This window comes from Ctenopharyngodon idella, chromosome 22, assembly GCF_019924925.1.
Source record: "Ctenopharyngodon idella isolate HZGC_01 chromosome 22, HZGC01, whole genome shotgun sequence".
Taxonomy (NCBI): Eukaryota; Metazoa; Chordata; class Actinopteri; order Cypriniformes; family Xenocyprididae; genus Ctenopharyngodon; species Ctenopharyngodon idella.
In genome coordinates, this window is record NC_067241.1 from 18,382,940 (window position 1) to 18,403,253 (window position 20,314).

Below are 20,314 nucleotides of genomic sequence, written 5' to 3' on the forward strand. Positions count from 1 at the left end.
GACATCATACATATGTACAAGAATTAAAAACAAGGTTCATTTAGAATGAGAATTGCTTGAATATCATAGATCAATAATCCTTGTTATTGATCGACTGATTCTGGCTAGTTGTTTCCATTCCAACACTTAAAATCATACAAGGATGGATATGGCATCTGTCATTTTACAAAAGGAACTCACTACTGATTGCATACAAAAGGGGAAAACGAAAAGTACAATTATTTGCACAATAATGGTGATTTTTAAAGCCAGTTTATCATTCTTGATGGCAGATATTCAAGCATCTCAGGGTCACGCAGAAATCTAGCATTTTTGCATGGCTATGCATGGGTGATAGATCTTAAAGAGGTGATGTAATCTTAAGAAATAACACAATTTAGACACAAATAATATATATTACATAATCAGTTATATTCAAGATAAGCACACCATTTTTCTTCTAGCTTCACCCCTGCATAACACCACACAGCTTCACTCTTCATATAAAAGACCATATTTGACTCTTCTCAAAACATTCACATCTTGTTGAAAAATTAACCATCCTGTTTTTTTGTTTTTTTTTACCATGTAAGACATCTGCATAGAAACAGGACAGTGGGCAGATATTTGTCATTTGCAACACCTTTTTAAAGTGACAGCTCAAAGAAAGCACAACACCAGTGTTCAGCTATTTTTAAGCCATCTTTTAAATTTACCTTGCTGTGACTGGCAAATGTTATTGTCAGGTCTATGAATATGCAGAGTTTATACTGTTTGAAATGCCAAAGAATTTATTTGATCAGTTTAAACAAAGCTCCTAAAATCCCTTTAAGACCATCTAGGTAACAAACGCCCACTGCAGCTCATTTTGATGTAGGTAAAAGACATACAGCTCCTATCTACTTCAATGGGAAAAGACAGAAAATGTCCAAAGCTGTTTGTCAAAACTGACATTTTAAATCAGCAAATAAATTCTGACAATTTAATTGTTCATGCAAGCTAAAATCATGTAAGCTAAAATCATGTTAAGCAAATTTATAAATAAGTATTTTTCAGGCTGGTTCAGTTCATGTGCATGAACACTAACATAAAGCAATTGGCTTTTTTAACTGAAAGGTGAGACTTTCATTCCTGCTTTTCTGTGCTAATATGCTGAAATTACAATTTTCATAGTATGAGAATCATACAACTCATCCATCAGTCTTTAATCGTTAACTTCTACTAGCAGCAACTTTCTAAACTAGGTTCGCTTAACACAAAGTGACAACAAATCTCTCCCATGTAAAAAACAAAACAAAAAAAAATCCCTTACATGCTTTTTTTTGTCCAAAGCAGCCATATGGTGCGTCACGTCACACGCCTGTGCCCACCCCACAGTGACGCCTCATTGCTGCAAAATCTCGCTCAACAGAACTTCACAGTAGAAATTAATATGTTCTGTTTGGCACTGCATTTTGCTGTTCAGGTGTGACTCGACTGAACACTCGGTTTTGCTTTTGGCAGGATAGAACCCATCAACAAGATGCGTATGTCAAGGACATTTATTAAACAGACAACAAACATAGCACGACTGAAGTAGGAGACTTACGTCAACAATGAAGAAGTCCAGCCAGCACCAAGCGTTGGTGAAGTACTTGACAAAACCGTAGGCTACCCACTTTAACAACATCTCCAATATGAAGATGTAGGTAAAGACCTTGTCAGCATATTCCAGAATGACACGGATAGTCTTCCTCTGTTCAATGTACACATCCTCAAAAGCCTGCAGCACACAACATATGGATGCATTAATTCCACAAGTACTATCAGCTGCTCACAATACCTCTCAGGGGATTTCATTTCAAATGAAAAACTAAAATCTAATGCCTTTAAAATTAGAAAATTGTAATTTAAATAATAATAATCAATAATATATTATTTATAATATGTATTATTATTATTATTATTATTATGCACAAGAATATCTGGGAAAACAACTGAACAGAAGGCTACTTCTGTGCAGTAATTCAGTTAAAAACGTAGGTTAGAGTCAGCTTTCAAAATGCAAAAGGCAAGGTTGTTGATTCTATTATATTCCTTTTTTGGCAACATTAGCAGTGCTAAAGACAGGAACATTTCCAGTGCCAGAAATAGATCCAATTGGATGAATAGTACAGTCCATTAATCACATCACCCAGCTCTGGCGCCAGACAATGCCTGCTTGAACTACACATTATACATGTCTCACCTGGACATTAATGCAATGATCAGATAGAAATAATCCAAAGAATCCATTTTTTATTTTGTTGTCAAGTACAAAAAAATAATATTATAGACCATATAATAATTAAATCCCAACTACAGTAAATCATGCAATATTTTGCCACGCACACACTGCAAAGTTTCAGGATAAACAACTGCATTTAAATGTGGAAGTGAATCCCTTTAATTATCATTCCATGTGTGTACGGAACATGACTCCCGCAATGATTGACACCGTTGTAACCATAGCAATGTTTTTGGCATCTCACGTTTTTGGCATCCACCATTTTTAACAAAAGTAATATTACAGCTACCAGCTCATTATGTTCTGTAGTTTTAACAAACCCACCGTAGACAGAGGCGTCATGTTTTGTTTATGCAGCACACTCTCTTGAAGAGTTGCCATGTCCACTCATTATAAGCGTTTTTGGGATTGTTGTTTGGTCTTGGCTCATAAAGCGGTCAGGGTTATGTGTGTTATTTAAGTGAGCAGGTGCAGGTCACAATATATTAGTCTTGTTTTCAGTATAACACCGTGTCCTAACCAGACGCGATGCGATAAGATTCCAGCGCAGAGCAATTTGACTGTCCACACTAAATGTGACGTGACAATGAGAAGCGATAAAATCAATCAAAAACCACAGCCAATCAGAAGAGAGTGTGGGCGGGCTCTCTCGGCAAGAGCACAGCAGACACAATGAAATGGGCAAGTACATAGTAAAATTCATAAATATTACACCATTTAAACATTATTTAAAGTACATACGGAGTGACTGAACCAATCTTTTCATAGAATAGGACTATACTAGTTTGTTCGCAGTGGGTTGACAATTTGAACGTTCTTGTGCCCATTTATTTATTTTCAAGATCTGAGGTGAATTAGCCAGTGTTGTTTCATTACAGCTAAAAAGCTGGGAACACAGAATGATATTCAAACTCACATTAGACGCTTTTAACATTAAATAAAGCACATAAACAGTACCTGATATTATCATTGCCTTTGTGTTGTTGTTCCAGCTGCGGAGAAATAGAAACCGTTTCTACCGTCGCATGTCGCCGTCGCGGCTGGTTAGAACAAAATCTCTGATTAACATGGAAAAGACACCTTTTATCGCGTGTTGCAGCGTCGTGTCTGGTTAGGACACGGTTTAAAGCATTTGGATTTGTTTTGGTTTATTATGGGCTTGTTCTTGCTTGCTGTTTTTTTATTTAGCAAGAGTCAAGACTCATACTTAATTTCCCTGAGATTTTCTTGCATCGCGCATACAGAAAAGAGACACATCTCTGATGAGCATTTAAATACATCAACAACTAGTTGTTCAGTTTGGTTCCATACACACTAATTTTTGTTAATGCGGTTGTCAGTACCTGCACTTTTCGGGGGTTAATTCGAATGTAGAATTAACTAACTTAATTAACTGTCACACTGTAATTTAGTGAACAGGATTAAGCACTAAAAGGTGAACTGACAACTAGGCTTGCTGCGACAGCAGGTGTTACCAATGTTATGTGGTGTTCTGCAGCACACCGATTACATCACTTGCCCACCCGTTTTGATTTTTTATAGTAATAAAAATCATTTAGTTCAGTTAGAGAACAGACAACAATTAAAAACTGAACGCGTCTGCTCAATTCAGTGTGAGCCGAACGAGAGTCGCAGCACAGATCAGCAGCAGGAGGAACGGCGGAAGATTTGATTTTAAAAGCGAAGAGTTTATATTCCTTTCTTATTTATTTGATTCCACAGTGTTTGCTGATTTTCATTAAACTTTGTGTAAGTTATTTGTTATTTATTATAGCCATCTTAAACTTCTTTTTATTAATACAAGTTCTATATTTAGTATAAGTGAGTTTGTCATTGTACTTTTTAGTTGTTGTGTTTTTCATTAAGAATAACAGTGAACTCACCATTCAAGCAATTGCCCCCAAATTGCCGCTAAGTCAAAAGTGAAAGTAAAATGCGCACTGGCATTCATAAGTGATTTAACGGTGAGGTGGAAAAAAGGGAAAAACTCCCAACACCCCCGGTGATACCAGTATTACCGGTGTGTCACACGTCGATTAACCGGTGGAAAAATTTCCTCACCATCACATCCCTACTGAAAACCAAATTTAGCTGCAGTGTGTACGTGGCCTTTAAGCAGTATTTTTCTACTGAAGTAATTAATTATAGAACACAATACTTGTGCACATCCTTATAAGAAAGTTGTGTTTGTGTACATTCTCACCAGTGCTCCACTACTGAGGAGGATCATAAAGATGATGAGGGTTTCAAACCAGTTGTGCTCCACAATGAGATAGCAGGTCTTACGGAGCCACCACCAGCTCTTTCCCCAGCCCTCCGTGATGGGCACATCACAACACTTGTATCGGGCTATACAAGCTGCAAAACGACACAAATTATACTTGTTCTCACAATCCTTTACAATTTCTATATTTAATGTCAAAATTGCAACAAAAAAAAAATGCATAAGCCATTTTACCCTCGGTCCAGCACGGTTCTGGGTCAACATATTCCTCTACCGCCTCCACCACCACTGCTTCCTCTACCTCTGGTTTAATATCTATGGTGCTGCCCTCTGATGAGCTGATATCATCCAACTAATTGAGAAGAGAGTGTTAAAAACAATGTAAATAATTTTGTAATTGGTCTCTGGCAAAAAATTATGTCAATATTGGTCGTGATGCTCAAACAAAGAGAGAGCAATCAATAACGTGAGTTTCGGGCAGGAGTATATGTTTGCTCGACCAATGGAAGACAAGAAAAGTGTTTGTAAACCAGTTTGAAAATCACTATTTTTGCAATTCTGTTTTTTTTTTTTTTTTTGCTAAACCCCGAGAAATGATACATTTAACTTTAAGAATGAAACATCAAGAATCTGTATTCATGTTTCACAGTGCAGTTTTCTTAATGGCCTACATACATTTGAACATCATTCTGAAACAATATACCACACTTTACTGCATATATATCAATATATCATGGACAAAAATTTGCAAATACCTCCATTTAGAATCACTGAGCATTTACTCCTGAGGCCAAATCAATAACCACAGGAATTACATTTCACCCACGAGCATCTAGGTCAAAGCCTGAAAGCTCTTTTGCATACTCACTTCTTTGCTGCCCTCTGCCTCAGACTCGCTGCTGAAATCTTCAGTGTTGAGATTCTCAAAGTCAGACTCGCCCACAGCGATAGGCACACACACTGTCAGATTGGGGTTGTGGATGAAGGACATGTGGTCATCATCAATCATGTACTTGCCCACACTACTCCCGATACCACTGGTGGTTCCGTTGCCATTTTTCTGGTAATCCAGGTCACGACTGATGTCCACGCCCGTGTGATTGGCGATGCAGTTCAGCTTTCGGTCGTACATGTCATCTAATGGCTTGGCCTCATCGGTGACCTTCCTCCCGAGGATGATGTTGACCACTTCTCGAACTTTGAGCTTCACCCAGGCAATTCCCTTCTTAATGCGGATAACTGCAATCTGCAGGTTGTTCATCTCACCGTCGTCATCAGAAGCTGCCAGGTTGTCTGCGCTGAATGAGCTCAGCAGCAAGGCAAGGAACAGATTCAAGACCTGATCGGCATGAGAGAAAAGATAGTCTGATAAGTTGATATCTCAGTTCAAAACCTAGACATTTTATGCATCATAAATGTATACTGAAGCATATTGATAAAATATTTAATATACTGAAATGTATTTTATACACGTTTAATCTTTAAAAAATTATTATAATATAAAAATGGAGTTTTTTTATAAACATTAATAAAAGAATATTATAATATTAAATGGATAATATATATATATACTGTATATAATACATATAACAAAATATATTCTTTTTCATGTATATAATTTTATATATACATATATTTTGTATAATTAAAATAAAATACATATTTCATAATGTACAGAATATATTAGCTAAGTAACTAACATTAAACTCTATTGAAATGCTCGCAAATTAATAACATTTAAAAATCATTTATAACAGTTATGAATTATGAAGATTGTTGCCACACTAAGTTTTGGAACATATTTTGTTATATTTTCAGTACAACTCAGCTTAGATTTCACAACAAAAATGCATTTTCTGCATCAAAACACACTTACCACCAAATTCCCTATGACCATGACCATCATGAAGACAATGAGACACATGGTCTGTCCAGCCACCTCCATACAGTCCCACATGGTCTCGATCCACTCTCCACATAACACCCGGAACACAATTAGGAAAGAGTGAAAGAAGTCATTCATGTGCCAGCGGGGAAGCACACAATCCTGAGAGATCTTACACACGCAGTCCTTGTAGCTCTTCCCAAACAGCTGCATGCCCACCACAGCGAAGATGAAGACGATGATGGCCAACACCAGGGTCAGGTTCCCCAAAGCTCCAACTGAGTTACCAATGATCTTTATCAGCATGTTGAGGGTGGGCCATGATTTAGCCAGCTTAAACACTCTCAGCTGTGACAAAAAAAGTGACAATAAGGAGGATTAAAATACTATGAACTTTCAATATTACTCTTTGAATGTGTGCTGATGAAAACAAAGAGCAAATTTACAGCACATATTCATTATGTCTCATTCACTATCCACACACAATCCAGTTTAACCAGGCGCTGAATGCATTGAACAAATGTTGCTCTGTATTTAAATTAAATAACTGTCATTCTTTTCAGTTCAAACACGCCTCCTTTCTATGTAAATTAGACTTATTATACTCACTATCTGCCTGATGCAATTAACGTTGTGCTATTACCGCCCACAGAAAGAAGGTGCTAAACAGAATTATATTTAAGAGAGATGTGTGCTTACAATGTTTTATTGGGAATTGGAAGTAGTAATTCATCAAATGATAATAAAATGATGAAAAAGTTATAACTGACATACAGTATATACAGACATACAATATATAAGCTGTTCCTGTAGGTCAATGAGTAGAGCATGGTACTCAAAATTAAAGGGTTAGTTCACCCAAAAATGAAAATAATGTCATTAATTACTCACCCTCATGTCGTTCCACACCCGTAAGACCTTCGTTCATCTTCAGAACACAAATTAAGATATTTTTGTTGAAATCGGAGCATTATGAATCTTTTGTGTCGAATCATGATTCGGATCGCGTGATCCAAACTGCTGAAATCACGTGACTTTGGCACTCTGAACCGCTGATTCGACACAAAAGATTCATAACGCTCCGAAGCTTCATGAAGCAGTGTTTTGAAATCGGCCATCACTATATAAGTCGATATTTTGTTTTTTTGGCGCACCAAAAATATTCTCGTGGCTTTATAATATTAATATTGAACCACTGTACTCACATGAACTGATTTAAATATGTTTTTAGTACATTAATGGATCTTGAGAGAGGAAATGTCATTGCTGGCTATGCAGGCCTCACTGAGCCATCGGATTTCATCAAAAATATCTTAATTTGTGTTCTGAAGATGAACGAAGGTCTTACAGGTGTGGAACGACATGAGGGTGAGTAATAAATGACAGAAATTTCATTTTTGGGTGAACTAACCCTTTAAAGCTGCAACATAACGAAAGAAGCAAAAGATATTTTCCTCTGTGTTGTGATATCATTTCGAGTGAAACGAATTATTTAAAAAAAAAAAATTATATATTTTATATATACACATACATACATACACACACATTGGGTAGAAGCAGATCTGAATGTGAGCTTTAGTCGATTGTAAGAAAGGGGTGGGGTTTAAGCTGTAAAGTCTGGCATACATCACCAAAGAAGAGTAATCTGATGTTTCACTGGAAGATCGAGTTATGAAATCTTGATTAAAAATTACAAGGTCAAAAAAAAAGAAAGAAGAATAGGCATGGATGAATCGTTCACAATAAGATGTAATTAGAAAATAAGGTGAATATGCATTTCATGCCAAGTGATTTTGTTACCCGATTCGCATAATTACCAAGCATTACATTATTAATACATTCAAATTCTGAAGCAATAAAAAGGTTTACCAATCGGAAGGATCTCAGCACAGAAAGACCTTCCACATCAGCCAAGCCCAACTCCATCAAACTCAAGCTCACAATGATGCCATCGAATATATTCCAGCCCTCCTGGAAGTAGTAGTACGGGTCCATTGCAACCAGTTTGGCAAACATTTCGGCAGTGAAGATACCAGTAAACACCTAGAAAGAAAAAAACTAAAATTTAGACGGATTGCTGACAAAAAGACAGTTATTTAATCCCATTTTGTTAATTTCACATGGCAGACTAATTTCTGATATCGACCAACCAAAGGGCACATACATACTCAACTGTGACTTGCATTTTATCTATTACACACCAGCTCCTTCCTGACATTTCATGACAACTAGCTGTGCCCAATCCTGGCCTACACATTCACAATAACTTCCTGACAAATCCCCAGAAGACTCTGTGACGTTTAAAGTGTCAAACAGATCATCCTGCTGTCACGGCTGAAGGGCACAGTTAATCACCCTGCAGGCGGGTGATCTGGAGGAGGGTACAAGGTGGCCTTGACTCCAGGTCTGCACAGCCAGCGAACGTGACTCACGCTGCCGCCTGCACAGCCACGACCTGCTCCATCCCAGAACGCCCCCTGCTACCATGACAACAGAGTATTCACAGGTGTACCAAACCAGTTTAAGACTTGCATCATTATATCACCATGTCAGCAGAGCTGAATTTTCATTGAGAAAGGCCTCACTGTGAGAGGCATGCATATGATTTACTCCATGAGGCAGGTCACGTGACTTGGGAAATCATGATTTGTGGTCAGTCTACGGCACCACACTGACAGCAAGAATTTATGAGCCCTAAAATCACTTGGCTACGTAATATGAAAAGCCATCTGGTTCAACGATTCATGAGTGGGAAAGATAATCTGCTCTTCTCTACCAGGTTGGAGCTCCAGAGCTGTGAAACCACCACCATTTTAGAGCTGCTCATTGATTAGGCTACATGAAATATTTACGCCGGCTCTGCACCGCCACACTCAGCCAGCAGCTTAGCGCCGTCTCTACGGCAGGCATAAAAATGGCTTTGAGTGTTCCAACAACGTCCCTGCAGAGACTACAGGAATATAAGCCGTGGGGGAGGGGGACCGTTTCACAGAGCGATGAAAGAATTCTTCATATTTTAATTCAAAGACTCTTGAAAAAAAAATGGAAAGAAAAAAAAAGACTTTCTAGAGGGGTTTTGTAGAATCCTCACCAGGTTTCCGACACTTAGCACATGCTCAAATTGCGGCGTCATAGGGTAATGCTCCATGGCCATGAAGAGAGTATTCAGCACAATACAAATGGTGATAGCCAAGTCCACAAAAGGGTCCATCACAATCATGTTCACAATCTCCTTAATCCTCATCCAAACGGGGCCACACTCCCAGATAAGAAATATGTTGGCGAATTTGTACCAGCATGGTGGACACTTCCTCTGAGACTCTTCCAGTTCTGGAAGTAAAGAATACAATTATGGCAACCATGATAACAATGGATTTCCTTCTTTTTTAAAAAAGCAAGACATTCCTTAGTTTACAAGATGTGGACATACCCTCAACCAATGTGTTGGTTAACGCACTCATCACGCTGTTGGCTCGTTCCTTGCGCCCAAACGACGTGTTAAGCTGCTCTATGGAAACCATTAGAGAGCCTGAGAGCTTCTTCTTGATTTCGAGTTCAGTGGTTTGCTGTCAGGAGGAAAACAATGAGGTTAAACAGACTCATCACAACATTATAGTGCAGCTTGTGAGCTAGTTTGAGAAAGTTTGATTAGGAAAAGAGTAACATTTTTGATATTTTACACATTTGGTCCAAAGGAACCATTTTCATTTGAATGCATTAAAGCGGAAACATGCTGGACTCTCACAGGAGAGAAGGTAGGGTGGAGATACACGGGTATTTGTCATTAGCTTCTGTACGATACATAAGCATGTTATCAAAATGCTAAAATATAGAACATCGGGAAGGATTTGCGCTCATTTGGCCATTTGAAACAGTCAAGTATACGTTTTATAAACTGTGCTTAAAATATCCAGAATGCTGGAAAGGCTATGAATTAGTAACTTATTCAAGTTCATCATATTATAAATCAGCCATTGTCCTCCGCTCCCTTCCTCCCCTCATCTGAAGCCCCTGCATCTCCAGCTTTTAGGAGATGCAGACAGCATGCATCTGCGTGCATTCAGACAAAGAGGTCTGAAGAGAGGAAAAGAATAAATATCATGATCCATTAACCTCATGCTGAAGATCTGAAGATATACCAGAGCTCTTTAAGATTCATAAAGCTAGCAGACTACTGTACAATGCTTCCATTGTAATTAGGATGCAACAGTGCTGATCATTAAAAAACACTATAGAAAAATTATATACAACACAAAAAAGGAAAAGAAACATTGTAGATGAAGAGAAAAAATGAAAAGAGAACTGAAGGCTGGAGGGTGGAAGTGCTGGAATTATTTCATGGTTAATTCACCTTTACATGAATATAAACCAAAATACAACTACAGAGGACATTGAGCTGACATGTGCGTTAAAAAGAGCACATTAAAAATGTAGAAAATGAAATGAAACTCATGTGTAATGAGATGATGCAATGAATATTAATTCCCCAAGAAATTAACATGACTGCAGAAATCCTGCGAAATAACTACTAAAACATTTATTACCATTATGAAGTTGGGGTCAGTAACATTTTTAAAAGAAATTAATAATATAATTCATATCGTCCTATCGTCAACCGTCGTCAACGATATTTTCACACGCAGGCAGTGGGGGGTGCAAAAGTTTATTATTTGATCATCTATTTACTTTACTTGCTTATTTACTCATTTATTTAATTATTTACTTAAGTTTTATAATCACGAGAAATGAGAATTGTTGTCTATTATTTTGCGACCAAAGATGAAGTTGGTGATAAAGAAAAATGCCATGTCGCGTAGTAATATTTCACCCAAAAAGACGAGCCTGTGGATATCGCACAGGCAATTTGCAAACTTTGCACAAGAGTTATGCCGGTGAAGGTCTTAACTAATGATGCAATCACAGCTACGTGCTAAGAAAGAGTTACTTTTCTGTGGACACGTAAAATATCCCTTCTGAAAGTTGATAGACGAGCAATACTGAGTGTTCGCTGGACGAACAGATCAACTGATTGTAATATTAATTCAGCTAAATCAAGTTAATTCTATTAACTGATCCAAATATTTATAATTAATTATAACAAGTTATGATTAATTATTCATGTTTCCCTTTTGAGCTAATTTGCTACATATGTAAATAAACACAATAAGTATGTAAATAAATGTGCACATTAAATAAATAATAAATAAATCCACCAGGCCTATTGTCAAATCTAGCCTAGTCAACGCAAAAACACTACAGTCAGACTTCATTTACCTGGTTATCTCTTGTTGTTTAACAACAACAATTAACAAAATATAATGTCGATGTGTTGCTAGGCTGTCAAATATAGCGGTGGCAGATCGAGTGACACGTGACGGGTCGTGAGGATGGCACATTTAATGGTAATGAATTGTCAGGAAAATTAATATAGGTGACTATAACAGTGACGGATCATCAAGAAGCACGAGGATGACGCATTTAACGATAACGACAACAAGTAAGCAAAAATAGAGGTGCCAGGTCGAGTGACCGGTCCGCTGACAGACGCCTGCTTTCAAACGCTTCCATGTGCTTTGTATTGATCATTGTAGCCAATAACAGACATATCTGTTGAGTGCGTGAACACAATGGCCAATCAGAGGTGTTTACGAATCCGCTCAACAGCACTCAAAGTTGAGGTACCGAAGTTGGTACTTTTGACAACACTACTATTGATACCTGCTGATATAGCCAGTTAATTCCTTACATGCAGAACACACATGCTAGTTTGCAGTCAGCTGTAGTCTGTGCTGTGTGTTCAAGCACAGCTTTTTGGTCCAGACGCAGCTGACGCGAGGTGACAACGCCATTGGATTCCGTCGCCGCTAGTTCTTTGAAGTTGGCTTGGTGTGTCCCAGGCTTCAAACATGAGTTCTATGTCGATAAATTAAACTACATGTACTGCTGAAACTGATTTCTGGATATTGTAAATGACCCCCCAACACACACCCCTGTCTCACCCACTTTTTAAAACAAAGTAATGCCAATGAGTGTGTGAAACACCTGAATTTTACCATTCATACAGTGAGGTCAATCTATAGTTAGCAGCTTGTTCACTAATTTCATACTGGCATAGGAGGGCAGCATATCACACAGGCTTTGAGAGCAGTCCTCAACTGAAAGAGAGCTCGTTTTAGAGCAAAGTCAAAATAACCATTACACAAATGCATCAGAAAGAGCAAGAGCCAAACAGAGAGAGAGCCAAGGTTTAGAGATAGATGATGCCCATGCCTAGACTGATCTACTCTTAGACTTCCTTACGCTGTCATCAGTGGCTGCCTTATCTATTATCACCTCAGGCAGTAGGCGTCCGCCAGGCCCCGGCCCGATGAGAGAGACCACTCCATTGCAATCCACAGTGCTGTTGCGCTTGCCGTAGTAACCCGTGTAGCTGCTGCGACGTTGCGGGCTTAAGAATGAATCACGCCTCTCGTCGTACTCCTCAACCGTGCTGTGCTCATCATCTGCAAACTCGTTCTCCGAGCCTCCGTCCTTACAGCGGCTGAAGATGCTGCTCTTACTGTTGCGTCTTGAAGGGAATGGTGAGCCTGGGATGCTGAGCAGAGACTAGAGACAGAAAAAACAGTGAAAACAGGAAGAAATGTTGACACGGTAACACTTTATTAACAGTGTCCCTGTTACACAGCTTAGATGCATTATAATAATAACAGCATAATTACAAGCGAATAACCCTAAACCAAACCCTAATTATATATCCAGTACATGTTGTTAATTAACAGTACTCAGTACTTATTTGTATAATTACACTGTAACAAGGGCACCTTAAAATAAAGTGTCACTGTTGACTTCTTTGGTTTTACACACTTCCTCTCCACAGTGGAATGATGGACATTAGGCACAGACATTTTTTCTTGACCAGTCCAATGTTTAAAGCCACACAAAATCATAATTTCAGATTTTTTTTTTAATTAAAGAATTTATTACCAAAAATGTAATATTTTCTTCCTATTTAAAAAAGTAAATGACAAAGTTGTAGCGTCTGGACCAATCAGACACACAATTATTCATTATATTTAATGAATAATTGTGTGTTCAACTGGTTCACTTTCAATTATTCATTATATTTAATGAATAATCCAGAAACTCACTCTCTCAAAGTTCTGTGAACCCATCCTAAACGTAGCTAACACACAGGCAGAACTAGGTGTCCTGTTACAGGACACAGGAAAACTGATAAGAACTTTTACGATCGGAAAGAATTTTGCAGAGACTAGTGACTCTGACTTCATTCTTTCTGAGAAGGACAAATAAACCCTCTTAATTCTATATATTCTATATATAACCACTTGAGAAATGTATAAACATGTATCCAATTTTCCCCTCTCATGTCTTTCCTTTTATAGACTTTATTCTATGTATGAATTCTCTCTTTTGAACTCTTTTGGTATTATTGTTTCAGAGTTGCATACTATGGTTAACTAAAATCACACGGGTAGCATGTTTGGTATCTACAGACTCCAACTTTCATTTCCTATTTAGTAATTTATGTTACATGCTGCTAACTCTATGACACACTAGTATTATAAGAATCTAGAAGGTTCTTCTCTCAAACATCCAATCTAATGTCTTATGCTAATATCTTGCTACAGAACAAAGACTCGTAAAAGTTTCCCTCCGAAGGAAAAACTCCTTATTGGCTCAGACACCTCAAGAGGGTGTGACATCTTCACCCTTTAAAATCACTGATCACAAGATCACAGTCTCTTTTTTCCTTTACTGAAAAACGCTGATTTGAAGATGATGCTGTACTAGAAGCTTCTAAGGAACCCCAAACTTATGCCAGGCTTCGGCCTAGACCTTCCATCCACCAAACATCCTCTGAATCCAACTGGTTCTCTTTCATCAAGGCAATATTCAACAGGAAAGTTGATAGACGAGCAATACTGAGTGTTCGCTGGACGAACAGATCAATTGATTGTAATATTAATTCAGCTAAATCAAGTTAATTCTATTAACTGATCCAAATATTTATAATTAATTATAACAAGTTATGATTAATTATTCATGTTTCCCTTTTGAGCTAATTTGGTACATATGCCTCCACAAATTGCATTAAGTGTCCTTACCCCTTTTAAAGAAGGGCGTGTTAGAACTAAACTGATGGTTTGCTCAAGGCTGTTGATCTGCTGAATTTCAAACAATGCTGTAACTTCTTGCTTTCCTGTATTCTGCTTCAGCTCTCTCTTTCCATTGGTAAACTGTATGCCTGTATGTGTGTGTTTGTTAGTTTAGTTATGTGTTTGTGATTTAGTTAAATAAAACTTGTGTGCACACTCTTGCGAGTTGATTCTGATCTGCTTATAAAACCAATGTCCCTGTGTTCGCTGGCCGAACAGATTAATTGATTGTAATATAAATTCAGCTACATTAAGTTAATTTGATTAACTGATTTAAATATTTATAATTAATCATAATGAGTTATGATTCATTATTCATATTTCTTTTGAGCTAATTTGCTTACAAAGTAACATAATTTGGACTTTATTATTACAGTATTGCAAGAATAAAAAAATCATTGCTTTTAAAAAAATAAAAAAATTCTATATTCATGAAGCTCAACAATTAACAGTAACAAAATAAGTTTTTGTAAGAATAAAATGTCAAAGCAAATATTTTTCTTTAACATAAGATCAATCTTTATGTAATTGTATTTTTATACATTTTATTATTAATTGTCCATTTAATTTTGATGTTTTTTATATTAATTATACATAATTTATCCCATATATAAAATTATGGATGACGAGGATACATAAATGTAATAATTTATTAGTCATAAAATAAATAATAAGCAGCTTATATAATATTTTGTTGAATGTTTTTTGCACGCTGTTTTCTTCACACACCATTTGATTAAAAAAAAAAAAGAACAAAATTAATTGATTTTTAAGACCCTATTTTGTATTCCATTAACAATCCTCAAAACTATAAAACCATGACGATAAACAGATTTCATTCTTTACCTGGTTCATTATGGAACTCCTACGCCCTAAACGGTTGTCAGGGAAACGGAATCTGCTCCTCCTGCTTCCATCATCCGATTCGGATTTGACAAACTTCTCACTGTCCCCTTTCTCCTTTTCCTGCTCTTTCTGCCGCCACTTCTTCTTGCGGTTGCGTCGCTCTTTGGCACTCTTGGAACTGAGTTTAGACATCTCAGATGAGCTGCAGGACAAGTTCCCTCCTCCGTCACCATCATCCTCCACCGCGTCCTCAGACACCGTCCCCGCCGACGTTGCCATAGCGTTAGCCTGCCATCACAAAATGCATGATCTAAATTATTTTGATTCCATCACAGTTACAAAAATGTTCACAATTAAAAACCACACTTGATCACCAGTGAATAACGAAATGCCAATATACCGGGCAAATATTTTACAAGAATACATTTGAAATTGCACAGAGGACCTGTATTATTGGCATTAAACAGTGCCTGACCTGCGCGTCCTCCTGCTGTTTCTTCAGCTGTTCCAGCATGGCTTTAAACTCCGCCTCCTTTCGCTCTGCCTCTTCCATAGTGGCCTGGTTCTGTTCCTCATATGCCATGGCCACCACAGCCAGGATCAGATTCACAAGGTAGAACGATCCAACAAAGATTACCAGCACAAAGAAAATCATGTAGGTCTTCCCCGCTGCTCTCAGGGTCTGTGGATGAGAGCATTCACACATCACTATAGAAAATAATTTGTTTTCACACACACTGACAAATTTCTAAATGCTCTCAAACATAATATTCAGGGATTCTGTCTGTGCTATTTCACTTACACACATGTTGACGAGAACTCTCTGGAAAAATTCAAATGTCAGTTCATTATTCTGAGCCTCAGAACATTTGACCTACTTGTGCATAGAATGCAAATACACATACATTCACACATACAGTCATGTACACATACTAACAACAGACAGACTTAAAGCAGCCACTGGCACCCTGAGATGCTGGTGCACAAACAGAAAGTGAGAAAATTAAAAAGAGAACAACAGAAAGATAACCAGTAATTTCATGGTTTTTAACAATACGGTTGGTTTGCCTGACAAAATAATGAGAAAATACTAAGCCTAACTTATGAGGAGTGACATTTCTTCTCCTCGGCTTTAGAAGAACTGCAATTACGTGTCTTCTAGAAACAAAATGCATTTAATTGCTGAATACGGGGTATAACATTGTGAGTTCATTGTGAGTATTAAAACTACTTTTTAAGAGACAATTATGTCATTTTATTCAATGTATTTAATTTAATACAAATTTCAAGTGATGTAAGCCGGAAATTGCAACCGACTTTACTTCAGTGTTGTGACGTATTTACAAGTGAAACAGAATATTGAATGGCGGGTTTATTTTATCGCACATCCTCTGATGGTTGGAGGGGAGTGGTTACGGATATTCATCCCAAGCCATCGAACTGTCGTCAGGAACGCCATTCCAGATTGAAAGCAAATTTTCTTATTTTGATTAAAGTTTACCACGACAAAAACTTTTTTCCCCCCTGTGTATTAAAGGATTAGTTCACTTCTGAATTCAAATTTCCTGATAATTTACTCACCCCCATGTCATCCAAGATGTTCATGTCTTTCTTTCTTCAGTGGAAAAGAAATGAAGGTTTTTGAGGAAAACATTCCAGGGTTTTTCTCTGTATAGTGGACTTCAGTGGGGTTCAACGGGTTGAAGGTCTAAATGTCAGTTTCTGTGCAGCTTCCGACAGTGTAGACGCTGCTAAGTGTATTACTGCCCTCCACAGGTCAAAGTTTGAACTAAATTGTCATATACAATATGCTAGTGCAAGTATGTAAGAATTAGTTCAAACTTTGATACACTTAGCAGCATCTGCACTGCCTATTCTACAAGAAGAAGAGGAAGAAGAGAGCTAGTGCAAGACGAACATTTGTGGTTAAAACGTATATAATTTTTTTTTTTTTTTTTTTAGAAAATGGCCGATGGTTTCTCTAGATAAGACTCTTATTCCTCGTCTGGGATCGTGTAGAGCTCTTTGAAGCTGCACTGAAACTGACATTTGGACCTTCAACCCGTTGAACCCCAGTGAAGTCCACTATATGGAGAAAAATCCTGGAATGTTTTCCTCAAAAACCAAAAAACTTAATTTCTTTTCGACTGAAGAAAGGAAGACATGAACATCTTGGATGACATGGAGGTGAGTAAATTATCAGGACATTTGAATTCTGAAGTGAACTAATCCTTTAACTAGCATGGATTAATTGTTCATCACAATTTTCTCTTTCTGACTAGATTGAAGGACAATAAGCAATGTAAAAAGCTTCAAATATGTTAATTTTTTAATTAGTAAGGGGGAAGATTCTGAATGAAATAACATCAGCAACACTACAGCCAAGACAGGTAAGTTTATCACAGATTTTAGGGAAGCTGAGATGAAAGACGGGGTCAAGATACCTATGCTTGTACCTACATGTAAGTGTACAGAATGAACTAGAGCTCAGGATATATTTAGCATTCTACTATTGAGTCTTCCAGCTGCCCATTACTGCTCCTGATCCCAGAGGGTTCAGTGTGTTTGTGCACATCTTGAGGACGAGGGCTGTCTGCAGCAGCATAAATATTGTGGCTTATCCTAAACACTCCTCCGTGCATGAATTAACAGTATGATTAACAAAGCATATTGAACTACTGTAAATGCAAAACACTGTGACAAAATATCTGGGAAGATGGATTCAGAGAGACCCAGATCCTCATGATTGCTAATCACATATCGTTTCCTGTTGTTTACAAGTGTAATATTGAGTATAAAAGGCATGAGAATAACTCAGGCACTGAGTTTATTTAATTTACAATGCTTAATTCAAATAATTTAATTCAACTGACTGTTTAATTGTGTAAATTTGCAACTACAAAATTTACACAGAGACTAAATATACATACTACAATTTATTTATTTTTGTTTTCATAGTAGATTCTTTTATGAAGATAACATATATACCATTTGATTTAGACAAGAATCATTTGGTTAGTAGCAAAATTAAGACTTCTGAGGAAAAAAGTCCTTAAATGGGGCTGAAATTGATGACAGAGGAAAAAAAGACCACGCCCTTACCAGCTGGTACAAGTTCTCCCAAAAGTCCTGCGTCATGAGGCGGAAGAGAGCCAGGAATGCCCAGCCAAAACTGTCAAAGCTGGTGTAGTCATAATTTGGATTGCGACCAGCCTTTATGCATGTGTAGCCTTCAGGACAGCGACTGAGAGGGGAAAAAGTGCACACAACCCAAAATGACATGACACCATTCTATGTACAACGTCAGTCAGTGAATTACGTCTATTCTTGATGTTATTTAAACATATGAATGCACAAAGACGTCTTCCTCCAACTGTCTTTGTCTTTTTTAATAAAAGTGTAGTTTATGATTTCTAAATGTCAGTTTGCAGTGCTCATTTTGACAGCAAATTTAGTTTTTTTAGTTATGGTCTTTTGACTAAAATGCCATTTAGTTTTAGTCATATTTTAGTAATCTGAATTGTTTTAGTCTTAGTCTAGTTTTAGTCAACTAAATATAAGATTTTAAAATCGAATGGGTTTAGTTAAATTATAATGCATCAATTAGAGATTTTCCCATATAGTCCTGGAGAAAACATCTGTTAGCCTGTTATTATGAATGACATTAAGGTTTAAACATGCAATACAGACACAGATTTAACCGCTGTGACGTATAACATATCTTTATTTATCTTACAATTAAATAAACACTTGTTATAAATAAACACGTTTTTTTAATTCATGACAAATTCTTTATAACAACCTGCATACAACATTCTTTATTCTTTCAAACAGACATATTTATTTGTATAAATTAAACATAGATTAAAGCTATCAAGAACATTGAATGATTTTCTCTTTTTCTTTAGTTGTTTGATTAGCATCAGTGATGGACGGCACTGCAGCAGGTTTATTAGTCACTTTAAGGCCGAATGCACGGATCCAATACACTGATGCACATCCGATATTCTCCCAACTGTTTACATTTACTTAAGACATAACCGACTGTGTTTACGTTAATTCTTGCTAACACTCACCATTTTAATTTTGTATTCAAGTGCAGAAAGATGCGAAAGAGAGCTCAGTACTCGCGCGCTGACGAGTGCACACAGAAAACCGAATCGAATTGAGCTCTCTTTTGTGTTGTCACGCTTTTTCAGATTTATCCATATGTCTGCTCTTCTCTTTCTCCCAGATGTTTACATTTTTGAACATTTTATGAGACATGCAGTAAGTGTATGCCAACTTATTTCCCCGCCGGATAGATCAGCATGTTACAGTTCAAATGTGCGTATCCACGCAGGACATCAGACTGGATCTCTTCCCAAATCATCCCTCCCTAACATTTTCTTCTCGTTTTTATTAGTTGACGAAAATGTCAATAGATTTTTGCCATAGTTTTTGTCATTCAAAAACTTTTTTTTTAATTAGTTATCATCTCAATTTCATCAGTGAAAGAATGTCTTGATGAAAATTATGACGAAAATGATTCGTCAACCAAATTAACACTACTATGTTGTATGATTTATAGTTTTAGAACCACGTTTTGAAGAAGAAAGGCAGACACTCACCCTGAATCAGAGCTGTTTCCACACAGAAGAGCATCCAACTGGTCTGGCAAGAAGTAGAAATTTTCTGATGACAAACAGAGATGGAGAATGGGTTAACTAGACCACTTTGTACTTTTGATCAAGACATTAAAATTCTGGCCAATACTGATATTAAAACGATATACTATTTTGAATTAATTAAATTAAAGCACTAAAAACTAAAATCAATCATTTTAAATGCTAAAAGTGAATATAGGCATCACCACAGTATATTCATTTTGTGATTTGCCAAAAATGACATTTAACAGTAACTGTGAGTGTTGGATGATTGTAAAAGTAATCTAATAT

General features: G+C 37.1%; 1 protein-coding gene across 8 annotated transcripts in view; it reads right to left on the bottom strand.

Moving 5' to 3' along the window:
* The window catches only part of scn8aa (sodium channel, voltage gated, type VIII, alpha subunit a), a 64,495-nt gene that overhangs the window by 20,122 nt on the left and 24,059 nt on the right, over nt 1-20,314 (bottom strand). For 4 of the 8 annotated variants that reach the window (XM_051879573.1, XM_051879568.1, XM_051879567.1 and 1 more), the window contains exons 8-20: nt 19,988-20,051; nt 18,480-18,621; nt 15,853-16,059; nt 15,378-15,665; nt 12,655-12,960; nt 9,785-9,920; nt 9,446-9,684; nt 8,224-8,397; nt 6,346-6,702; nt 5,338-5,808; nt 4,704-4,821; nt 4,449-4,603; nt 1,568-1,741 (exon numbers count right to left, since the gene is read on the bottom strand). In XM_051879573.1, the coding sequence (XP_051735533.1) occupies nt 1,568-1,741; nt 4,449-4,603; nt 4,704-4,821; nt 5,338-5,808; nt 6,346-6,702; nt 8,224-8,397; nt 9,446-9,684; nt 9,785-9,920; nt 12,655-12,960; nt 15,378-15,665; nt 15,853-16,059; nt 18,480-18,621; nt 19,988-20,051 (2,831 nt within the window). The remainder of the gene's footprint in view (nt 1-1,567; nt 1,742-4,448; nt 4,604-4,703; nt 4,822-5,337; nt 5,809-6,345; nt 6,703-8,223; nt 8,398-9,445; nt 9,685-9,784; nt 9,921-12,654; nt 12,961-15,377; nt 15,666-15,852; nt 16,060-18,479; nt 18,622-19,987; nt 20,052-20,314) is intronic. The other 4 variants (XM_051879575.1, XM_051879574.1, XM_051879572.1 and 1 more) reach the window with 1 other exon arrangement.